The sequence below is a fragment of the Aptenodytes patagonicus genome, chromosome 3 (assembly GCF_965638725.1).
Source record: "Aptenodytes patagonicus chromosome 3, bAptPat1.pri.cur, whole genome shotgun sequence".
Lineage (NCBI taxonomy): Eukaryota > Metazoa > Chordata > Aves > Sphenisciformes > Spheniscidae > Aptenodytes > Aptenodytes patagonicus.
The window spans coordinates 63,977,633-63,997,015 of record NC_134951.1 but is presented as its reverse complement, the minus strand read 5'-3'; the positions used below and the strand labels follow the sequence as shown (position 1 = coordinate 63,997,015).

The 19,383-nt window shown below is 39.3% G+C and overlaps 1 protein-coding gene across 4 annotated transcripts in view; it reads left to right on the top strand.

Moving 5' to 3' along the window:
- ARHGAP18 (Rho GTPase activating protein 18) overlaps positions 1 to 19,383 on the top strand; it is a 68,128-nt gene that overhangs the window by 35,403 nt on the left and 13,342 nt on the right. For all 4 annotated transcript variants that reach the window (XM_076333579.1, XM_076333578.1, XM_076333580.1 and 1 more), the window contains exons 4-9: positions 352 to 424; positions 5,962 to 6,131; positions 8,338 to 8,503; positions 11,171 to 11,262; positions 13,952 to 14,029; positions 16,887 to 17,046. In XM_076333579.1, the coding sequence (XP_076189694.1) occupies positions 352 to 424; positions 5,962 to 6,131; positions 8,338 to 8,503; positions 11,171 to 11,262; positions 13,952 to 14,029; positions 16,887 to 17,046 (739 nt within the window). The remainder of the gene's footprint in view (positions 1 to 351; positions 425 to 5,961; positions 6,132 to 8,337; positions 8,504 to 11,170; positions 11,263 to 13,951; positions 14,030 to 16,886; positions 17,047 to 19,383) is intronic.

The following is a 19,383-nucleotide window of genomic DNA, read 5'->3' as shown; positions in this document are numbered from 1 at the left end:
GAGTCAGTCAAAATGTCTCCTCCAGATTCCCTTTCCATATCCTTTCCAGTGCAAACTATGACTTCAGGTCAAAGACTACATTTTCTTATTCTTTGCAACTCTGGCAAATTAAGTCTTATACCCACTTAGCCTTTTAGGAAGAGGGGAAATGGGCTTAATTCTTTTTTAATTACCTATATTTCAGATCCCCTTAGACTTTGGCAAAGGGTCTTCTACTGAAACACACAGGTGTGCTTCTGCATACCCCTGAATTGCAGGAGTATGTGTTTTAATCCTGCACAGAGTCAAAGGCGTTTCTACAACCATGCATTTGGTTTTTATAGGCATGCATATTTATTGTTCCTTTCTTAGATCTGTGATGGAAGTGAACCCTCAACTGTGAGAACAAGTGAAAACAAAAATGAAATACAAGATGGAACAAAAGGTAATGCCAAACAACTGCCCCCCCCACCCCACCCCTTTTGGTTTGTAGGCTTTCAACTACACAAGCTACTACATAGGTCCATATTTCAAGTAACTTTTCAGCAAAAGAAAATGGAATTCTTATGAGAAACCTGTTCTGGCCTGCATTGTTGTGGTGTAAAATTTTTAAGTGTGGCTGTAGATAGTGTCCTTTGAGCCATCTGGGAAACCTTGTTTGTTACCAGTGATCGTCTTATAACTGAGTCATCTGGGAGAAGTCTCCTCTCATAGATTATGCTTAAGTCTTTCCTGATCTTTAATTTATCCCTTCTGGTTTATCTCTGCTGCACAGTACAGGAAATGAAGCACTATACATAAGCTCATCAGTGCATACAAGAGAACAAAAACAAATGGACTATAAACATCCAAAAAAAGTGAGAACTGGCTATATAACTGCAGCTCAAAATGAAAGAAAAACAGGGATGGAAGAAAAAAGTTGTTTACCTTTTTAAGGAAAATGGAAAGGAAATAGCATTCTGTGTGTGTAGGACTGGCTTGTGTTCAACAGCACGTGATTACACAAGAGGGGTGCAGTACTCATGGAAGACCCCTCCCTCTAACTGCCAGGTAGGACAGAGCATCACAGAAGTCCTTAGCTGATTCCATCGTTTCTGTTTTGAGAGTATGAATTTTGATGGAAGACTGACAAAGCTTTCTGCTGTTCTTCAGGTCCAATAATAAAAGGGTGGCTGCCCTGCATCATCTTAGGTTTCTTCGAAGTAGGGGTTGCACCATGTATACCACCGTACCCATCACTGTAGAGATCAGGATATTAACTGGCAGCCATTTAAACTTTACGATACTGCAATTGCTATTCTGCATTGTTTGTATGTTGGGGTGTTTTTTCTTCTTCCAGGGGACTGGATAGCACATAGGTGTTACACTGAACCCTATAGCCACTTAAATAGGCAGGCAGGCAGATCAAGTTCCCTACTGCAAGTTACTTAATCTGTAATTAGACTTAGAAAACAGCATCAAACAATACAGGATGTGCATGGAAGTCGAAGTGGGAGACATGAATATAAACCAACCCTGAGTACCACCAAATCTGTGTGTTTCCAGAAGTGCTGTTAATCCTTCTCTCCCTCACTCTCAGCAAATCTCACTCCAGTAAGAACAGTAAAAAATTGGGAGGACTGCCAGACTGCTGGTTCAGCACAAGGGAAGGAAGAGATGCCTGGTGCTTGTGTCAATAAACTGCACTGTAGGATTCAGAGCTGGAAAATTACCAAGTAATTATTACAGAGTTTTTATCACATCTGGTTCTTTTTTTCCAGTGGCCCTGATGAACCCTTCAGAAATGGGAAGTTCTGAAAGGCAAATCCCATATGCTAGCTCTCCTCAGCCCAGATTGTGATGTGGATGGCAAATGCAGCCTGCTTACATCCTGATACACTTCTGCTCTTGTCAACATGCTAAAGTGGGCTCTGCTCCCAAGATTGGAGCAGGAAGAAAAAATCAGTTCAATTTGCAGTCAAACCATGCAAGTTTGGTGGTGTTAAAAGCACCGCACCTGTTTCAGTGCTGTGCTGTGGTCTTTCCTCCAGAATGATGAGCAAATTACTGTTATACAAACAGTGAATGAATTTAAGGCAAAAAGTAAGCAATGCCTGATATTTCAGAGATACTAAATATTTATGAAATCCAAAGACATTATTTTAAAATGGAAACCCCGTTTGACAGAGAAGTAGTACCAGTTTTACCTGAAAAATACGAATATCATCTCAGACATTCTAAAAAAAATCCAAAGCTTAAATTGAGATGTCTTAAAACTGTTAGAGTGAATGACTCTGGCCCATCTCCAAAGGTGATGACTCTGTTCCTAACTTTGTATTTGAATGCTGCATTCCCAACTGCTTCTGCCAGACTGAAGATGATAATGGTTTGCCCTTAGAGCGTACGTGGGCTATGTGAACCTGTGCTCACTCCTGCTTTCTTGCCAATCCGACACACTTTGTTTCTTGCCTAAACAATGTAAGCAAACTCAGGGAATAATACGAAACCATTATGTTTTTATTCTTTTCTGCCTGATCCTGCTCAAAAGAACAGTTTAATGCGTTCCTAAGATTTTTTGTTGGTAGATGCATATTTGAGGTTTTTTGGAAGGACTCTCACTTACTGGCTTTAAGTGCCTCTTTGTTTCATGTAGGTACAGAATGTGTCTACAGGAAATGAAAAGAAAATTCAGAATCATGTATTAAGCTGTCAAAAGACATTATCATATTAACAATCCATAACACTCACTAAAGACCTGCAAAGCTAGCAATATGTTCAACAGCTACGAAAGAAAAAAAGTAGTTCTCTTTGGATGCCTGTGAAAAGGAGTAAATAACCATGTTGGTTGAGACATCTCAAGAAATAAAAAGGAAAGAATAAAGGAGATGAAAAGCTAAATACTCGTTAGCTTAAATAGGGGAGCAGCAAAAGTCAGTTTACTGTGGGACTGCAGTTGTCCTTCTGAACACACAGGATTAGCTACAAGGGAAGAATGTTAGATAAAACCTCTGTGTAGGGGCAACCTCAAAGCATAATGATCTGGGAAATGGATGAAAGACTTAAATATCCTGTGTGTAGCATGAAGGAAAAGAGCTGTAATGTTTGCTTCTTGATAGGGAAAAAGACTGAAATGTGGTTGTAGATTTTAATTAGAGTTTGTTTCTGCTTTTCATTTTACATGATAAATAAGGAACCTATGACCGGAGTGATAGAGTGTTAGTGAAAAGATTACAAAGTTTTTTATTTTCTATTTAAAATCATCTATGAATTAGCATTTTAGAGAAATGCTTTGTCAGTCAAAAAAAAAAAAAAAAAAAAATCAGCCGTTCTACCTTTCCAGTTATAAGTCAAGATCTATCAGCATAGCTCCATCGGGGTATTCTCTAGATTCTCTAGCAAAACTAAGAAATAACAAGGTTGACACTTCTGATATTTCCATGTCCTATTAAAAAGAAACCCAAAACATAATCCACACCCCACTCCTGAATAATTCCCATTATTTTATGTGATCTTTAAATAGCACTGTGAACCAAGGAAAGGGTACATGACTAATGTAAAATATGGTTTCCACATCCTTATAGATAATATTTACATTTTTCTGTATCACACTTGCATTTCTCTCATGAAATATTGCATGCAGTTGGCAGGTTGGCAGAACACCAAAGCTGCTTCCTCTTACAGCTGCTTCCTAGTTAACGAATGCACAACAACAGGAGCAAGGCTATACAACCAAGAAGAAACTCCCCACAACAGCAGCATTTCCAGACTTTTAAAATGTGCACATCATTATCAAGACATCTGCTTTACACTGCACCTTCGTATGACCAGAGGACTGAAATAGGAGCTACTGCTTTATTGTTTGTTAACATCAGATCCCTCCCAGGCTGGTAGGAAGTATATAGGTCACATATAGGCCGCATTAGCATGACAAAAGTCTTGGAGGGATGGGGAACTGTTTTCCTTTAGTTTGGACGCATTAAATAGTTTACGTGATGTATACAGATATACACACAGAGAGGGCAAAGATTGGAGCCAGGGATGAAGTTGACCTTGGATATGCTTGGTTATTGAGGTTTCACATATCTCTTTACGAAAGGAGCAGCTCTAGTTTCAGCATCAGCTTAATCTTTAGTGTATGCCACAGGCATGTTTCGGGGTCTGTGGAAAGAGAGCAGAAGCCACCCTGGAAAGAGCAGGTGGTGAGTAACACACACAACAGGCAAAATTTGGAAATGTTTTATTCTACTTCTCACAGCATTGCTTGGTTGTAAGCAGAGTCAAAGTGTTAACTCAAATCCACATTCTCTCTCTGGAAGTGTCTCAGCTCTAGATCAATTACATTGACGTGGGAGTGGTTGCATAAAGCACTGTGCCCTACCAGAGAATGGCTGTGGTGGCTGCAGCCATTTGCCTGTGTATCAGGTCCCCTGAGTTTGGCCCTGGCAGACCAAGGTCATTTTCAGGACTCACTCTAAAAAATATCGGAGACTAGTCTTGTTTTGTGTATAGTCTTTCAATTAGATGCAGATACAATTAAAAAAAAAAATTGAGTTGGTGTAATCTTTTTTTTTTTAAACTTGATGCTTCATATGTTGTTTGGTTTGTATGCTTGCAGCTCAGCTCTTATGCAGACCACTGAAAGTATCAGAGTAGAGCAGCACTTTCTGATGCCTTTTCCCTTAATCAGCCTATCTGCAACCTTTCCTCTGCTTCAAGGTTAGATGGTGCTGTTGCTGTAACTATTTTCTGGGAATTTTTTTCTGGCTTGGCTTGGCATAGTTACTCCAGGCCATACAAAAATTTCCCACAGTGGTGTAAAGAAATTAATCTATCATGTTACACAATACTCATATACCAAAGCATACGCACTGGTCGTAGTTCTCCTCAACTCATGTCCGTTTCCATCCCACTTTTCCTGCACTTGGAGTATGTTAGCTTTGAACAGGCTGCAGTCTCCTGTGCCTAGGAGCCAGTGCAGAATCATGGTCCCCTTGAAATGAGCAGGACTGATTTGTTTATATTTGTCTGGTTTTAAGAAAGTCTGAATTTCATCACAAACACTTGCAAGGTATTTGTAATGTCTTGTACAAGGAACCTAGTCCTGGATGTATCCTTTAAGAAGTACTACATCACGAGAGAGATGGTGGAGAGATCAGAATCTTTCTCTGGCTAAATTGTCTTTGATGCTTTGTATTAAATAGTGTTATTTACAATATAATTTTCCTCTTGCTTCTTTCATGATATATTTTAACTTCAGACTGAAAAGCAATGGTTGATTTGCCTTGATATTAGATGACTTCTTTTTCTAAAAGCAGAACTGCCTCTCCCTTTTTTTCCTTCTGTTTTGTTTTTTTTTTAACCAAAAAATGTTCTAAATTTGTCTAGTGTTTGATTACTTTAAGGAACAAAGAAAGAGAAGTAAGGCCATTGTTGTGTACTTAGTCCTTCCCTGTATCATGGAAACATGTCCAAACAGTTTTGAGGAATCTAGACTGTTGAGACTGAGGTGAGGACAGGGATGTTGGGACAAAGACATGATCTGTGTACTCCCTGTTATTCCCAGATGTTAATGCTTTGGATCATAGAAACATTCTCTTTTGCCAGCAGAAAGAATTGCTGGTTTGGTTGCAGGATGTTACAGTCTTTAAGGCTGGAAAGTGTTTGATGGCAAGAAACTTCTGATGCCAAAGCTGTTTGGCTCTGGAAGATTCTGGGAGTCTGCTGTTTGTTTGAGGTGGATTGCTTTATCTTTTCATAATAGACAAATAGAAGAAAACCCCATGCCTTGGCAGAATTATTCAAGAAAAACTATAAAAGATGGACCCTTGTAAGAAGCTAAATTTTCAACTGACATAAAAAATGCAGAAATCAGTGAATTTGCAACCAGAAAGTCCATCCCTTGCACAGCATTAACTTCTACTTGGTTTTAAACTTACTCTCATGCACTGAGTGATGCTCAGTTGTGCTGCAGTTGGTTGTTAGTTTTTTCTACTCTGTTTTCAGGTCTGAAGTTTAGTCTTGGAACTGATGAGCAGAAGAGCCCACTTGAAGACATGCCGTTTTCGGACACTGACATCAATTTGGAGATATCATTTGCAGAACAGGCAGCTAATCTCAAAGACAGCTCAGTAGGCAAAATGTGCAAGGGTGGAGGGGGTGACACTCTTCTCCCGGTAGGTGTTTCCTATTTATTGCTCTCATTCTTTGTTTTTACTACTGGTACTATTTGGATGATATTTACCTGGTAGTGGGTGAATTAGATTTAGAAGAATGTTGTCAGATCCAGCTTCATGGAGATAGACCTTCTCAAGAAAACTCATTTTTGGGAATAGTATTTTCAATAACATGGAAGTAACTACTTTTATGCCTATTTATGTAATTGTCTGTCTGGCAAAATTCACTCTGTGTAAGCAATAATGGACTGGTAATATTAAGCTGGAATAGTGGCTTAGTGGTAGTTGTACACAAACTGTGTCCTTGCTTCATTTATTTACAGCCCCTTTTCCTGTTACCTGAGCTGAGATGCTTTACCTCTGTAATAAAGATCTCTGTTGTCGTTTAAAAAGGGTTGGTGGATGCCTGTAGAAACCTTGTGCAGTTATCCAGTGCAGATAGGTGAGGGATGAGAATGAAGAAAAGAATGGTCTATAGAAGTCTTAAGGATTAGTTTGTGCTCAGTTTTACTTTCCAACTCTTATAAAAAAAGACTTATTCTGAATGAATCCAAACAAATACAAAAGAAGATCCTCCAAGGCACTTTGTTGTTGATCCTCAGGCATCTCTTCGAGGATCTCTCTCTACCTAACAGTTCATGAAGATGCAGTTACGTATGACCTGTAAACTAATAACTGGTGTGAAAAATGTCTTTTTTTTCCTAAAAATGTATGCAAACATGTCTGAGTAAACATAGTGTCTGAAGTAATAATGTTTCACAGTTCTTCAAACACTTAATTTAGGTAAGGACATGTGCAGTTCTTCAAATAGTAATTACCCCATGTATCCTAGTTTAAACATTATAAACCAGACACTAATAGATATTTAGAAATGGATTCTAAAGTGTTTGAGTCATGTTTCTCTAATGCAGCCTATAACAGGGAAATGATAGCTATACTTTATAGTATAGCTATATATGCATATATATATATGCATAATACATACTTTAGCTATACTTTTAGCTAGGCTTACGAAGGATTGCTCAAAGACATGGCTATGGGCTTTCTCCTTCAGTGATGAAAGGAGTGGCAAAATGATAGGAAAAGGGAGTGAGTTACCTGTTTAAATCTAGAATTTGTATTTGTTGCGCCTTCATCATTGGCAGCTATTTTTAAACATACATGTTTGTGCAAGTCAATGAAACCTCAAGGCGGGAAGCTGACTATAGATCTACGATTTATAAATTATGTTTATGTTTCGGTATGTGCCCTTGTAGTCATGTACCATAACCACCAATTCATCTGTGCTATCTCTGGGTTTGTACAGGATGAGAAAATAATTCTGGAGTATAATATATTTTTCCTAATGGAGGAAAGTCTTGTCAACCTTCCTGCTTTGAGTCATGCACACTGCTAATGTCAGGCACAGGCAAGAGTCTTACTTAGAAGCCTGCTGGTGAGAGATGGAGTTAAAAAGCTCTATGAGCTGGAAAGTCCCTCTCCCTGTCAGCTCAATTCCTTATATTGGTCTCTGACTGCAGCATCTGAGCATTTAGTGTAGTAGAAATGAGGCATAATTAAGGATCTCCCTTCCCAAAGAAGGGAACCCCTTTATTATTATTTATATGGCAGCCAAATACGTTATTTTGTGTGCATAAGTGCAGAGGGCTTTCTATCCCAATTGTGCATGCATAGGATTATTCATGGACAGCCATTTCCACCACTATAAATTGCAAAAGGATGCAGAAGGTGGTGGTGGTGGTGGTGGGTGGTTACAAGCAAGACAAAGCCAGACTCTTCTTGAAGGTGCCCAGCAAAAGGACAAGAGGCAATGGACACAAGTGACTACAGGGGAAATTCTGTTTTGCAAAGAAAAAAAAGTCCTCATGAGAGCATTAAGCACTGGAATAGGTGCCCACAGAGGTTATTGGGAGTTTTCAAAATTCAGTTGGACAACACAACGAGCAACCCGATCAGACTTTGAATTTAGCCTTGCTTTGAGCGGGCAGTTGAATTAGATTACCTCCAGAAGTCACTAGGAACCTAAATCCTCCTATGATTTTAAGGTCATCTGCTTTTCAGCCTTTTTGGGGGATTCTCCCATGATTTAGTCAGTAACAGCAGGCTTCATGATGAAAGAGTTGTACCCTGAAGGAAGCACGGCCTTCAAGCTAAGTAATTTGTTATGGCTTGGATTATTCACTCTGCTGCAAATCTCTGCTTTTAGAATTTCAGGCTGCCGAAGGACAAAACAGGTACCACAAAGATTGGTGACCTGGCCCCTCAGGACATGAAGAAAGTCTATTCTTTAGCACTGATTGAATTAACTGCTCTCTATGACATATTTGGGACAGAATTCAAGCAGCAAAAAGCTGTAAAAATCAAAACCAAAGGTGAGTCGGTGTTTCATGTTCTGAACCAAATGGGTCCGGTTTAATCCAATAAAACAAATGCATCCAGTTCTTTATGATTTTCCAGCAGAAAATTTGTATTAATATATAAATAGTAACATAGGTCCTGAGCAGCATTTAATTATATGCCTTACCTCAAGGCACACTTTAAGCAAGTTCATGCACATAGTCACTCCAGCTACGGGACTGTGCTGTCTGTCTAAAGTTAAAACTCAGGTCAGTCACTGGGCAGGTAAACCAAGGAGTGAAGAAGGGGAACTATCTTAGTAGCGTGCTGTGCAGGAAGAATTGCTTCACAGAAGTTTGTATGTGCTGATATATTCCCTGGGAGAGCATGTGTATGTGCTCTTTGTGGGTATTCTTCTCCTGCTTTCCTGTGCTACTTCTGACTTTTTTGCTTTCATTGCCCTTGGCTGGAGATGCTGGGAGCCTTTGTCACCTGCTTTCCTCTTCTGTCTGGTACAAACTTCCCTGTGTCCCATAGGCCTTGCCCATCCAATATTTACTCAGACCATAACACAGTTTTTATGCTGAATGGCATCATATAAGTGGAAGATTTGAGCTGTTGCAGAGGATGTCGAGACAGCTGCAACGCGTCATTTTGCTCTGCAAGCCATTGGACCTTATGTATAATCACAGTGCTTTTCTTGGGAACATAGGACACATGGAAACCAATTTCAAGATGCTAGAGGTTTTCAGTGCTTTGTTTGTTTTCTGTATTTCTGGCTTCTGCTAAATGCTTTACAAGAGCTTGAAGTGTGTTCCCAGTTAATCACAAGCCTACTTTGGCCAAAACCCTATTGTCAAGGTTCAGTGAATGTGACAGTGCAATAGCTCACTTTAAATAATTGAAAGCAACAGAGAGGGTTGAGAGATATAGAGCAAGTTACAATAGATTCTTCAGAATATGCTCGTCGTTTTATAGTAGTAGAAAATAACTTTTTAAATGCAAAAGGCATACACAGAAACATCTATGAGACCTTGATCCCTCAAATGCATTTTTTTCTTGCAGAAGTGCTTGTGCTTTCACTAATATACAGAGACAAAACACCTTCTTCTCTTGTATTTTGGGTCTTAGTGTTAATTGATTCTTCTTACCAAATTTATTGTTAATTGAATTTCACTTACAGCATTATTATGTGAATGACAGGCAGTCATAAAAAACATTGAATTGATTAAAAACCCTGGTTTTCCCCAGATTAAAAAAGATGGGCTAGACTCACAGAAATGTTGAGGAAATAGACAATGACATGTCACCCCTTCTGCCAAACAAATCTGCTTTTGCAATGTAATGCCTTCAGTGCCTTGTTGCTCTACCTGACACTCACCTCTTCACTCCTGAAGTGCTGCTTGGCCTATTGATTCATACAATGGTGGATCTATCAGCTGTTCCCCTTTGTGCTTGAGTACATAAAGACGATGAAAACATAATTCTTCTGCGGAATGTTGTGCTGTGCCCAGCCCTGCCTTTCTATTGACCTCCTACAGTTTGTTTCTCCAACTTCTTCTCAGTTGAAACTTTTTTTATTGACAAGATCTTCAAGATGATAAAACTATGCGGTATGGATATGTATGAGTCTGTACATATTTTATTGGTAGACTTTTTATGCTGATAGACATACAAGAACTCCCTGATTTGACACTGAAACTGATGTTTCTTTGACGTATATCACATTCCCTCAAGGGCTGACATCTTTTTAGTAATTACAGCTGTTCTGTGCTCAATATTGGCATGGCATCATACCAAGCAGGAGTTTTTAGCTACATGTAGTGTTATATGCTGTTTCAGAAAAATTGCACATACAGCAACTACCAGTACTTCTGACAGAGAAGTTCTATGTCAGCAAACTTGGGGTTAGTAGTTACTGGTATAGGTCTCTTTTAATGGTCATTCACTTCTATTCAACTGGGCCATAAACACATGGGAGTCCCATTTACTTGAAGACTAAGGCTAGTTTTGCATCAGGGCTAGATTAACAGACTAGATTCCATTTTTTTTTTAATTTGCATTGCCTTAGCACTATTGTAAAGACCATTTTCCAACCAAGACTTAACTGTACTTTTGCTTTTATTTAAAAAAAAAGGGCAGAACACCTTTGGCAAGATGGTGATCTTGCTATCCTGCCACTGTTGTATAATGCAAAAGCACAAGGGTTGAAAAGCCATTCTTTCAAAACCCTCATAGAGAGAAGTGGTCAGAGTAACTCTGGGTGATAATTACATCTGCCTCATTTTAGTAGCCAGATTTCTGAATATTTTACTCATGCCATTTGCATCTTAACTATAATAACTTGCATTGAGTGATGAAGATGTGCATTGCAGGGTCGTCATCACGCTAATTCTGCAAACCAGCACCATGCAGATGGTTCATTTATGCAGTTTGCTTCACTGTACTGCAGAGTATGTGGATGGCAATTTGAAGTCAAAACAGAAGACTTCTGATTTATGGCTGAAGGAAGAGATGAATGAATCCTTTTAGCCAGAATGTTTTGTGTAATAACTTGATTGACGAAGACATTCAAACACTTTGAACAAAAGGTCAATAGCTCTGAATAGGCTTATCGCTTCAAAAATGTGGTTTATGCCATTATCGCATGTATTGGAACAGATGTGGATAATAATCTCAGTTTCTTTTGCCTTGTTCTTCAGACTCTGGCTTGTTTGGTGTCCCACTGTCAGTTTTACTGGAGCAGGATCAGAAGAAGGTGCCAGGAACCAAGATACCACTGATTTTTCAAAAGGTAAATAGGCACGAACAAGTCAACTTGTTACATACCTGCAAATGACAAACAACATTTTGTCCTGGATTTATTTGCTCCTTGTAGCAAAGTTTTCAGTATATGACTCTAATCAATGAAAGTTATTATAACTTTTATTTGCAGCTTTACTTATTAATTCAGTAAATACGATACTTTGCTTTGTATCAGACATATTTGGAGTTAGAGGAATAAAGTTCATTTTTTGTTACAACTGGTCTCCATAATTTAGGCAAGTTTACTAATAAGCCTGTGAAAACTGACAATTAGTGTAGGAACCCACTGCAACCAAATTCCATTTCATAACGGTGGTGTAACTTTCATTGTCAGTAGGGCTGCCCTTTACTTTTTCAGAGCAAATACTTGAAATTCCATAGAGGTTCTCAATCCCTGGCCCACAGGCTGAACCTACCTTTCCAGGAAGTATTTTTTTCCTTTCAGAAGTGATTTGGGGCATGAGGCAGGCAGCTAAGGAGTGGGCATCAGGCTGGATAACTGCCTCTAGTGGTGGCAGCTGCCCTTTTCCAGAAGATTCCTTGCTTTAGTATGTGGGGGGATGCTTTGGCCCGTATCATGTCATGGTAATGGGAAAGATAATAGAAAGATGATGGAGACCCTGGGTTTACTGCCCATGCATAGCAGGCCTCATTGCATGAGAAGGGAAAGACCACAGTGTGTGGACCTGTCCTAACACTGACAGGAACTCAGTGCTGTGTCATCACCGTTTCAGTAGGTTTGGGGACCTGCTTAAGTTATTTTTCGAGAAACAGAAAACTCAAAGTAGTTTTGCATCACTCTCTCAAAACTATTGTTGTGTCATTCATGCCAGAAATTACTTCCTCAGGATCATAAAAATACATTTCTGGGAAAGATGCTATCTAGAAAAAAAGAAATCAAATGACAAAAAGTGATTGATCACTGTGCTATCCTAGCAACATAGTAAGCATAGTTCTTCAGGAAGAAAATTCTACATAAACATTTCTAGCTTACAGTTGTGATTTGTTTTGCGAGGTGCAGACGTCATTTGGAATATAGTTTTTCTTTAAATGAGAATATGAAAATAAAAAGTTTCCCATTTCTTCTGCCTGTTCTCTGCAGCACGTGCTTTCCAAGAATAGGGGATTTACATAAAGTGCAAGAAAGAACATTTTTGTGCATACTGCTTTTCAAGTGTACCTTGGTTATCACTGAAATGAAACAAACCAAGCTAATAGGAAGGCTGCTTAATTTAAAAAAACCCTTTTAATAAAAAATAGACTTAGTTTTTATTTCATTGAGGAATTACGGTTAAAAACAATGACATAATTTAGCCTAGGGGTTTTCCGACTGGAAATGGACCGATCCATGTATCTCCACCAGATGTTTCTGCTGATAGTAATTCAGGTCTCTGGCCTGCTAATGAAGCCATGCAAAGAAGCCCTGATAGAGATGAAGAGGGGATTTCCCATAGGCAGGAGTCTGGTGGTGGCCAGCGGCCACCTCTTGCTGCCTACCAAGGGGGCACTTGTGAGTAAGTGTGTGTGAAGGAGTCGTGGCCGCTGGCAGTGCCACCAGACCTCGCCTCCCCATAGACGTGGGGATGGTGGCAAATCACACAACATGCCCACAGCGTCTTTGTGCCCAACAGATGAGAGTGGCAGCCACTGCTGTGGTGTAAGCCAGGTACGGTGAGAGTTGGATGCAGCCAGTTAGCACTTTTTCTTTTTCTTTTCTTTTTTTTTTTAACCAAGGAAAATATACCAGGGTGACACCTTTAGTGCTGTTTTCTAACTTTGTGGCTTTTTCTGTCTGATCTTTTTTATGGCATTTATCAGTTACATAAATACAGTGGTATTTAATTTCTGTAACTGGAGAAAACACAACTGTGTTGCATAATTTTTCTTACTCAAGAGCTGGCACAGGAAGGTATGTAACAAAGGCACTGCCCTAGTTAAACATTGTGAGAATCATTTGTGCTAAAATGATGTCATCAGCTTTTGACGTTTACAAATTTCTTTCGAATACTCTTAGATCCATCCTTCAGTGAATACTTCTAGGCATATCTTTTAGAGAAACAGAATTTGTGATACGTGTTTTAAGTACTTCTACAGAATTTCTACTAATTTATCTAAGACGTGTAGGATTGCAAACTGGTGAGTTTGTTAGGAGAATGCCAGTATTTGCAAAACTGAGGCTTCTTTAAAGCCTAAAAGTACTTAGTTCCTCTCTGGTAAAGTCGTAAAGAAGAGTATTTGTGAGAAAGTTAGTACTGTATCTCTAATGCTACCTTAATTGTTTTGATTCGGAGACATTTTAGCAAGGGTAGTAATTGGGATTTATTTTTGAAGCCAGAGTAATTTTGGAAAAAAACTGCTTCGGTCTTCAGAGGAGACTTGAAGGAGGTCTAAAAAATACAGTTTTCTTTTTTAATAAAATAGACAAACTCTTCTTTAATAGTGTTCATAAAACAGGTAAGAGCCATATTAAAGGTTTTGTTCTACATCTACAACAACTGTAATCCATTTGTAAACTGTGTTTGTGTGTCTGCTTGTTACATATGTGCATGCACAAATGCATGCATACACATATACACACCCACACATATACATACATAAAGGCTCCAATATATTAGAACTATCTGCCAGTAATTTTTAGTTGGCATGTTCGTTCATGCAATTTGGTTTGTGTTTGACAGCTGATTGCCCAGATAGAAGAGGCAACTCTGGAAACAGAAGGACTTCTTAGAATACCAGGAGTTGCAACGAGAGTAAAGGTAAAACATTGCACAGATTCTCAACATCCCCCAAAACTTATCTGTGTTAGCTGATTTTGTTTTGTCATATAAATATATCATAACACCAGGTTGTTTTGAAAATTTTCAAAACCAGAAATCAAAATCTCTTTACAAAGAAAACTGAGTTATATTAGCCAGAAAGCTGATGGTTTCATCCAGTCTAGTTTTGGGGAGAAGACTGGAGTTCAAGTTTGAAGGAGAGTCAAGGCTACGTTTCAAATTCAGTTGTGCCAAAATCTCATTAATTCTTGGCACGAGCTTTCCAGCCTTTTGCTTTTTCCCTGAACCAGCTTAATCATCTGAACAGTTCATACACAGTCTTTCTACCCCAGGAGGAAGCTTTTCTCTGGCATTGTGAGCCTATTTTAATAGCTAGACTTAACCTGTGTTACAGGGCAAGGCAGCCAGCATGCACTGAGGAACCTCTCACATTTACTTTTATGAACAGCAATATAACTACTCAGCTCACTAAGCGCAATCTTGTTAGGCACGTCCGTGCACACCGACACTTCGCAGAGTGAGTGCCAATTACATGCAGACTCTTCCCCAGTATTTGCCTTCATGCAGGAAACTAAATACACAGTATGATTCACGCCAAGAGTCAACGTGTTAAAAAGACGGTCTGAACTGGCCTTAAATTCTAAACGGAAAGAACCATTTAAGTGGATTCAGCTGTCCGAAGACGTCTGCCAGCCTCTGTTGTGTAGAACTCGGTCCAGCAGCTGGTTCATTAGAAACAACTGAAAGAAGGGAATATTATGGAAATTGGCTTTGTTTATTTACCAGTAACTAAGATATGTTCTTTTTTACAGTTTTCCTCCATTCTTTATTTTCCACTTTGCATCAGTTCTGCATACTGGAATGATTTCTGAGTGATTTTGTTTATTTATTTATTCTTTGATTTTATCAGTTTAATATGATATCCCAGGCAGAGGATCATTCGCTATTTGACTTTCATTAATTTTTTGCCTATTTATTTGCAGGACCTGCTTCTTTGAATTAAGCAATTGTTTTGTTAGCAAAGATGTTAAGTTCCTTTACTTATTCAAATGGAAAACTTTATAGGAAAACAAAGAATTTAGCATACTAAAGGACTGATGTTTTCTCTTAATTTTCTTAAACTTTTTTCTCCTATAGAAAAAGAAAATATTTTCCTCCTTATGTAATTTTATAGAATAGCACAGATAATCTCCAGAAAAAATATTTGCTATCTTATTCTGTAGATTTTGGAGGGGATATTAAAAAATTGCATTGCATATATGTAATACCCCATAGTTAAATACATTTACTTTAAAATCTAAGCATTGGTCCATTAGTATGCATAGTTGACATTTCTGCTCTTGCCTCTCAGATAAAGCAATTCATTTTATCTAGTTGTTTAATGCTGCGTTTGCCACAGTGATTTGGTCTGAATGCGGATGGATGAGCTGGTGAGACTCAGAGGGAGAATTGTCATCTTTATTTCTAAAGCTTGCTTTTGTTGATGAGCACGAAATCATACCCACTTGACTTTAGACATCTGAGTTAGGATCTTGGCACCTTTGAACCCCCTATGTACTCAGTGGAGACAGAAGATCTGGGGGTTCTGTCTGATTCTCCAGATCTGTCTGGAGGACAGTTGAGAACATCCAACTTTTATGCCAACCTAATTGTCCACATTTTCTTTGGAAACAGATCCATTTTCCATTTGGACAAAGTTAAATTTAATGAGAACAGTATCTTAAAAACATATCTAGTATCCTCTATCCAATGTGCCCTTCTTGTCCAGAGAAATAATTAAGCCCATGTTTTTCCATAGCACTTTCCCTCACTTCATCTCACATACTTTACAAAACAAGCCAGTGTCTCTGTCCTCATTTTCTGTCTGGAAGAACTGAGGCAAGAAGAAGGGAGGGACGTGTGAGAGGTGCCTCAGGGCCACTGGCCCTATACTGAGGCCACTTCCCACTCTGCTGGACTGGGAAATAAATGAAGTGGGTGCAAGGCCGGAACTGACGCTTAACGGGAGACTAAGAAGGACTTGGTCTTTGCAGCGTGTTCCCATTCGTCCATCTCTGGAAGCCCAGTAACAGCACTGCCATGGGAGCAAGGCAGATATATGGTAATGTCCGCTGCCAATGGTATCCCGCCCTTTCCCAACCCCAGATTTATGAGGTATCACTGAGACTTTCAGTGCTGTTTATTCTGCTGCATAACCTCATGTTTTGCAGTACAGTCCCCTTCCATAGCGGGCGTGTTTGACATCCAGTGCTAGGCAAAGCTGTACATGCCCAGCGGCATGGAGTTCCCTGTAGATGGCAAGACATCCAGCTATCCAGTCACACAAATCTTTTCCCTGTTTTTTAAAAAGAGAACCAGCCTCACCTTAGTGTATGTTTTGATAGGAAACTGTGTGTCAACACGCATATTTGCCATATTTGTTTATGAAAATGGCCATGCACGCATTACAGCAACACCCTTTGGTAGTAATTTCAGAATTGCTATGTATATCGGCCACATCTTAATGTTTTTGGGGAGGGGAAGTCATAATCCTTACGTGAATGAATACGATATCTAGTTCTTATAGTATATTCCATATGGCCCTGAGGCAGGCCCATGGGATTTCTTCCTATATGATTTGGCCGTCTGCTGCCTATTACTATGTGTTTGCTTTCAGTGCTTCTGATACCTGATTTATCTTTTTGTAGCAAAAGATCATCAGCAGCTGGAGTTAAGTGCTATTTCAGATGTCCCTTTTTTCTCCCCTTTCAAAGTATGGAAAGTATTGCTGTGTGTATAATGCATGACTTCCAGCAGCCAAGTGTTATTGGTGCTCTCTCTATCTACTGTCTCTCAGAGTCTTTGCCAAGAACTGGAAGCAAAATTTTATGAAGGGACTTTCAACTGGGAAAATGTAAAGCAACATGATGCAGCAAGTCTTTTAAAACTCTTCATCCGTGAACTGCCTCAGCCACTTCTCACTGTAGAATATCTCAAAGCTTTCCAAGATGTACAGAGTGAGTAGTGTCCTTTCTGTCTCAGCTGTGAAGAATTGATACCAATGCAGAGAAGTGCCTCTTTGCCGTAGCGGTATTTTTGGTAATAAAATGTGAAACAAAACCAAATTGAATAACAACAATATGACTTCTCCTGAGAAAAACTGGGCATATTTTTGATAATGTACAAATAACATTTTTCATGGAACATCTATTTTAATAGTTTACACATAAAATGAAAGAACACTGCCACTTTCTGCTAAGATGTTTCTGATAGTTGTTAGGAGGTATAAATGGGTTATAAGGAAATTGTGTATGATGGTATCAGTTTATAAACAATATTTGCTTCAAAAGAAAGTGAACAGCAAAGATATAATAGTTCTGCAGAAAATCTAACGTGGTAATTTATAGTCTTTAGGGTATTTTATCCATTTACAACAGGAAAAGTTAGAGCAGAATAGTCAGAAGTGCTGATCATCCCTGGTCCCTTGAGATCAGCAAGTTCCTGTGAAAATGTTCTCCTTGCCAACTGGTCACCAAGACAGCAAACATACCAGCTGTAGCTGAAAGAGAGTGGCTTGGTAATAATGAATTGGGAGTGAGAACCCATATATATTAACTCCCCAGCCGACACAGTAGTGCGAGTTTCGGAAAAATCTATTCCCCTTGTCTGCAGGCAGAGCGATGGCTCATTTCTAAGGGACGCTTTCAGGGAATTCCCATGGACAGGCAGACAGACGAATATTCTTAAAAACTGCGGGCTGTGTCACTCTCTGGGTTGTGAGCTGCCTTTCAAGGCCGTTAAGTTGGTGGGAGAAGGGGGCTGGTGCTTAGGCCTGCTAAGTAGTGTTGTTGATTTTGCAGTACTGAGTGGCAAGTTAAAGCTGGCCAGAATGCTTTCAAATGATGCTGGCAGCAAACAGCTCCTCAAGGTTGTTCCACTTACTGGATACTGATTGGAGCCAGGAGGGTTTCTGCTTGCTCCTCCTAAGCTGTCTGAAGGCTTATGTGGTTTTACTTACCCAGAAAATACTCAGGTGCCAGGATCCAAAACACTTTCTACGTTGAGCCAAAGGATTTGATGCAAAACAGGCATAGCACTTCATAGCCTCTCGTTGTTTAAATTGTCTGCCCGTCTTGTTGGTTGCATGTAATAAGATTAGGTGTTAGAGAAAAAGAGCCATCTTTGTGACAGTAATCAGCATTTTTCATGATGCCGTGACTAAGTAGTGTGGTTAGAATTAAATATTTAAACAACTTAATTTAAACAATTTAATTTGTTAATTTAAATAATTGAAACAACTAAAATTCAATCATTATTTAGGTGAACAGACAGAAAACCTTGATTTAGGTAATGAATTTTAATTGTTTTGCAATTGTATTTTTGCTTACTTTCCTAGGAAAAAGTTGATTCTCATTGCTTTTCGAGCATTGTGACATGGTGTTTTGGAACTAAATTTAAGCCTTACTTTTAATGTATGTCTTTCTAGAGCAGGTAGATACACCGTTATCACTACTTGCGTGTTTTAAATGGCTATATAATTTGTCACTCATTTATTCAGATCCTTAATTTTTATTATGGTAGAAAGTAGTCAGCAAGGAGTTTTTTTATTTCATCGATGAACTTTTTCTTTTGGCGGTATCTCCCAAACTGATTTGGATGAAATGTATTTGAAATAGCAGTTCAGTTGGAATCCCAGCAGGATGCATGAGAACACCCCTGTTGAATTTTAAAATAGTGTGATAAAACTATGTCAAGTGCAGGTACCTCCTTCTTCACTTGTTTTATGTATGGCCTGGTTCATTAGGAGCCTGCTGAGAAGACTTGCCAGAGCACGTCTTCTAAAGCATGACAGGAGGAAGTTTATTGCAAGTGACAAATGTGGGAGAGTTGGGGCTTTCTGCCGCTCAACACTGCCAGAACGTAGGAGCTCTTCTAGGAGGTGGAGGAGGGTAGGGATGCAGTCGTCCTGCATCTTGGGTGAATGATGCACCACTGAGCAATTGGGTAAAGGGCAGAACCAACGTCACTTTTCTTTAATTATAGCTTGCCACATTTGGTACGGCACTCCCTGCTGTACATATGTGTTAAGCTTCTCTGCTCTTGGCTTCATCCCCACTGGTTTGCCATTGCAGCTGCTGCTGCTTCTGTCGCTGGAGACCTGCCTTATTCAGCAACATGTGGTATTCATTCTGCGTGGGTGACTTGGGAGACCGTGCAACTGTTAAGGCAATCAGAGAAACTGTGAAAGCAGTTTTGAATATACCCTTTCATATATTGGGGCAGAGGCTCAAAAAGGGAGGAACTGTTAGCTGACTGTTTCTTCTTGCAACATTGCAAAATACAGAATCACAAGG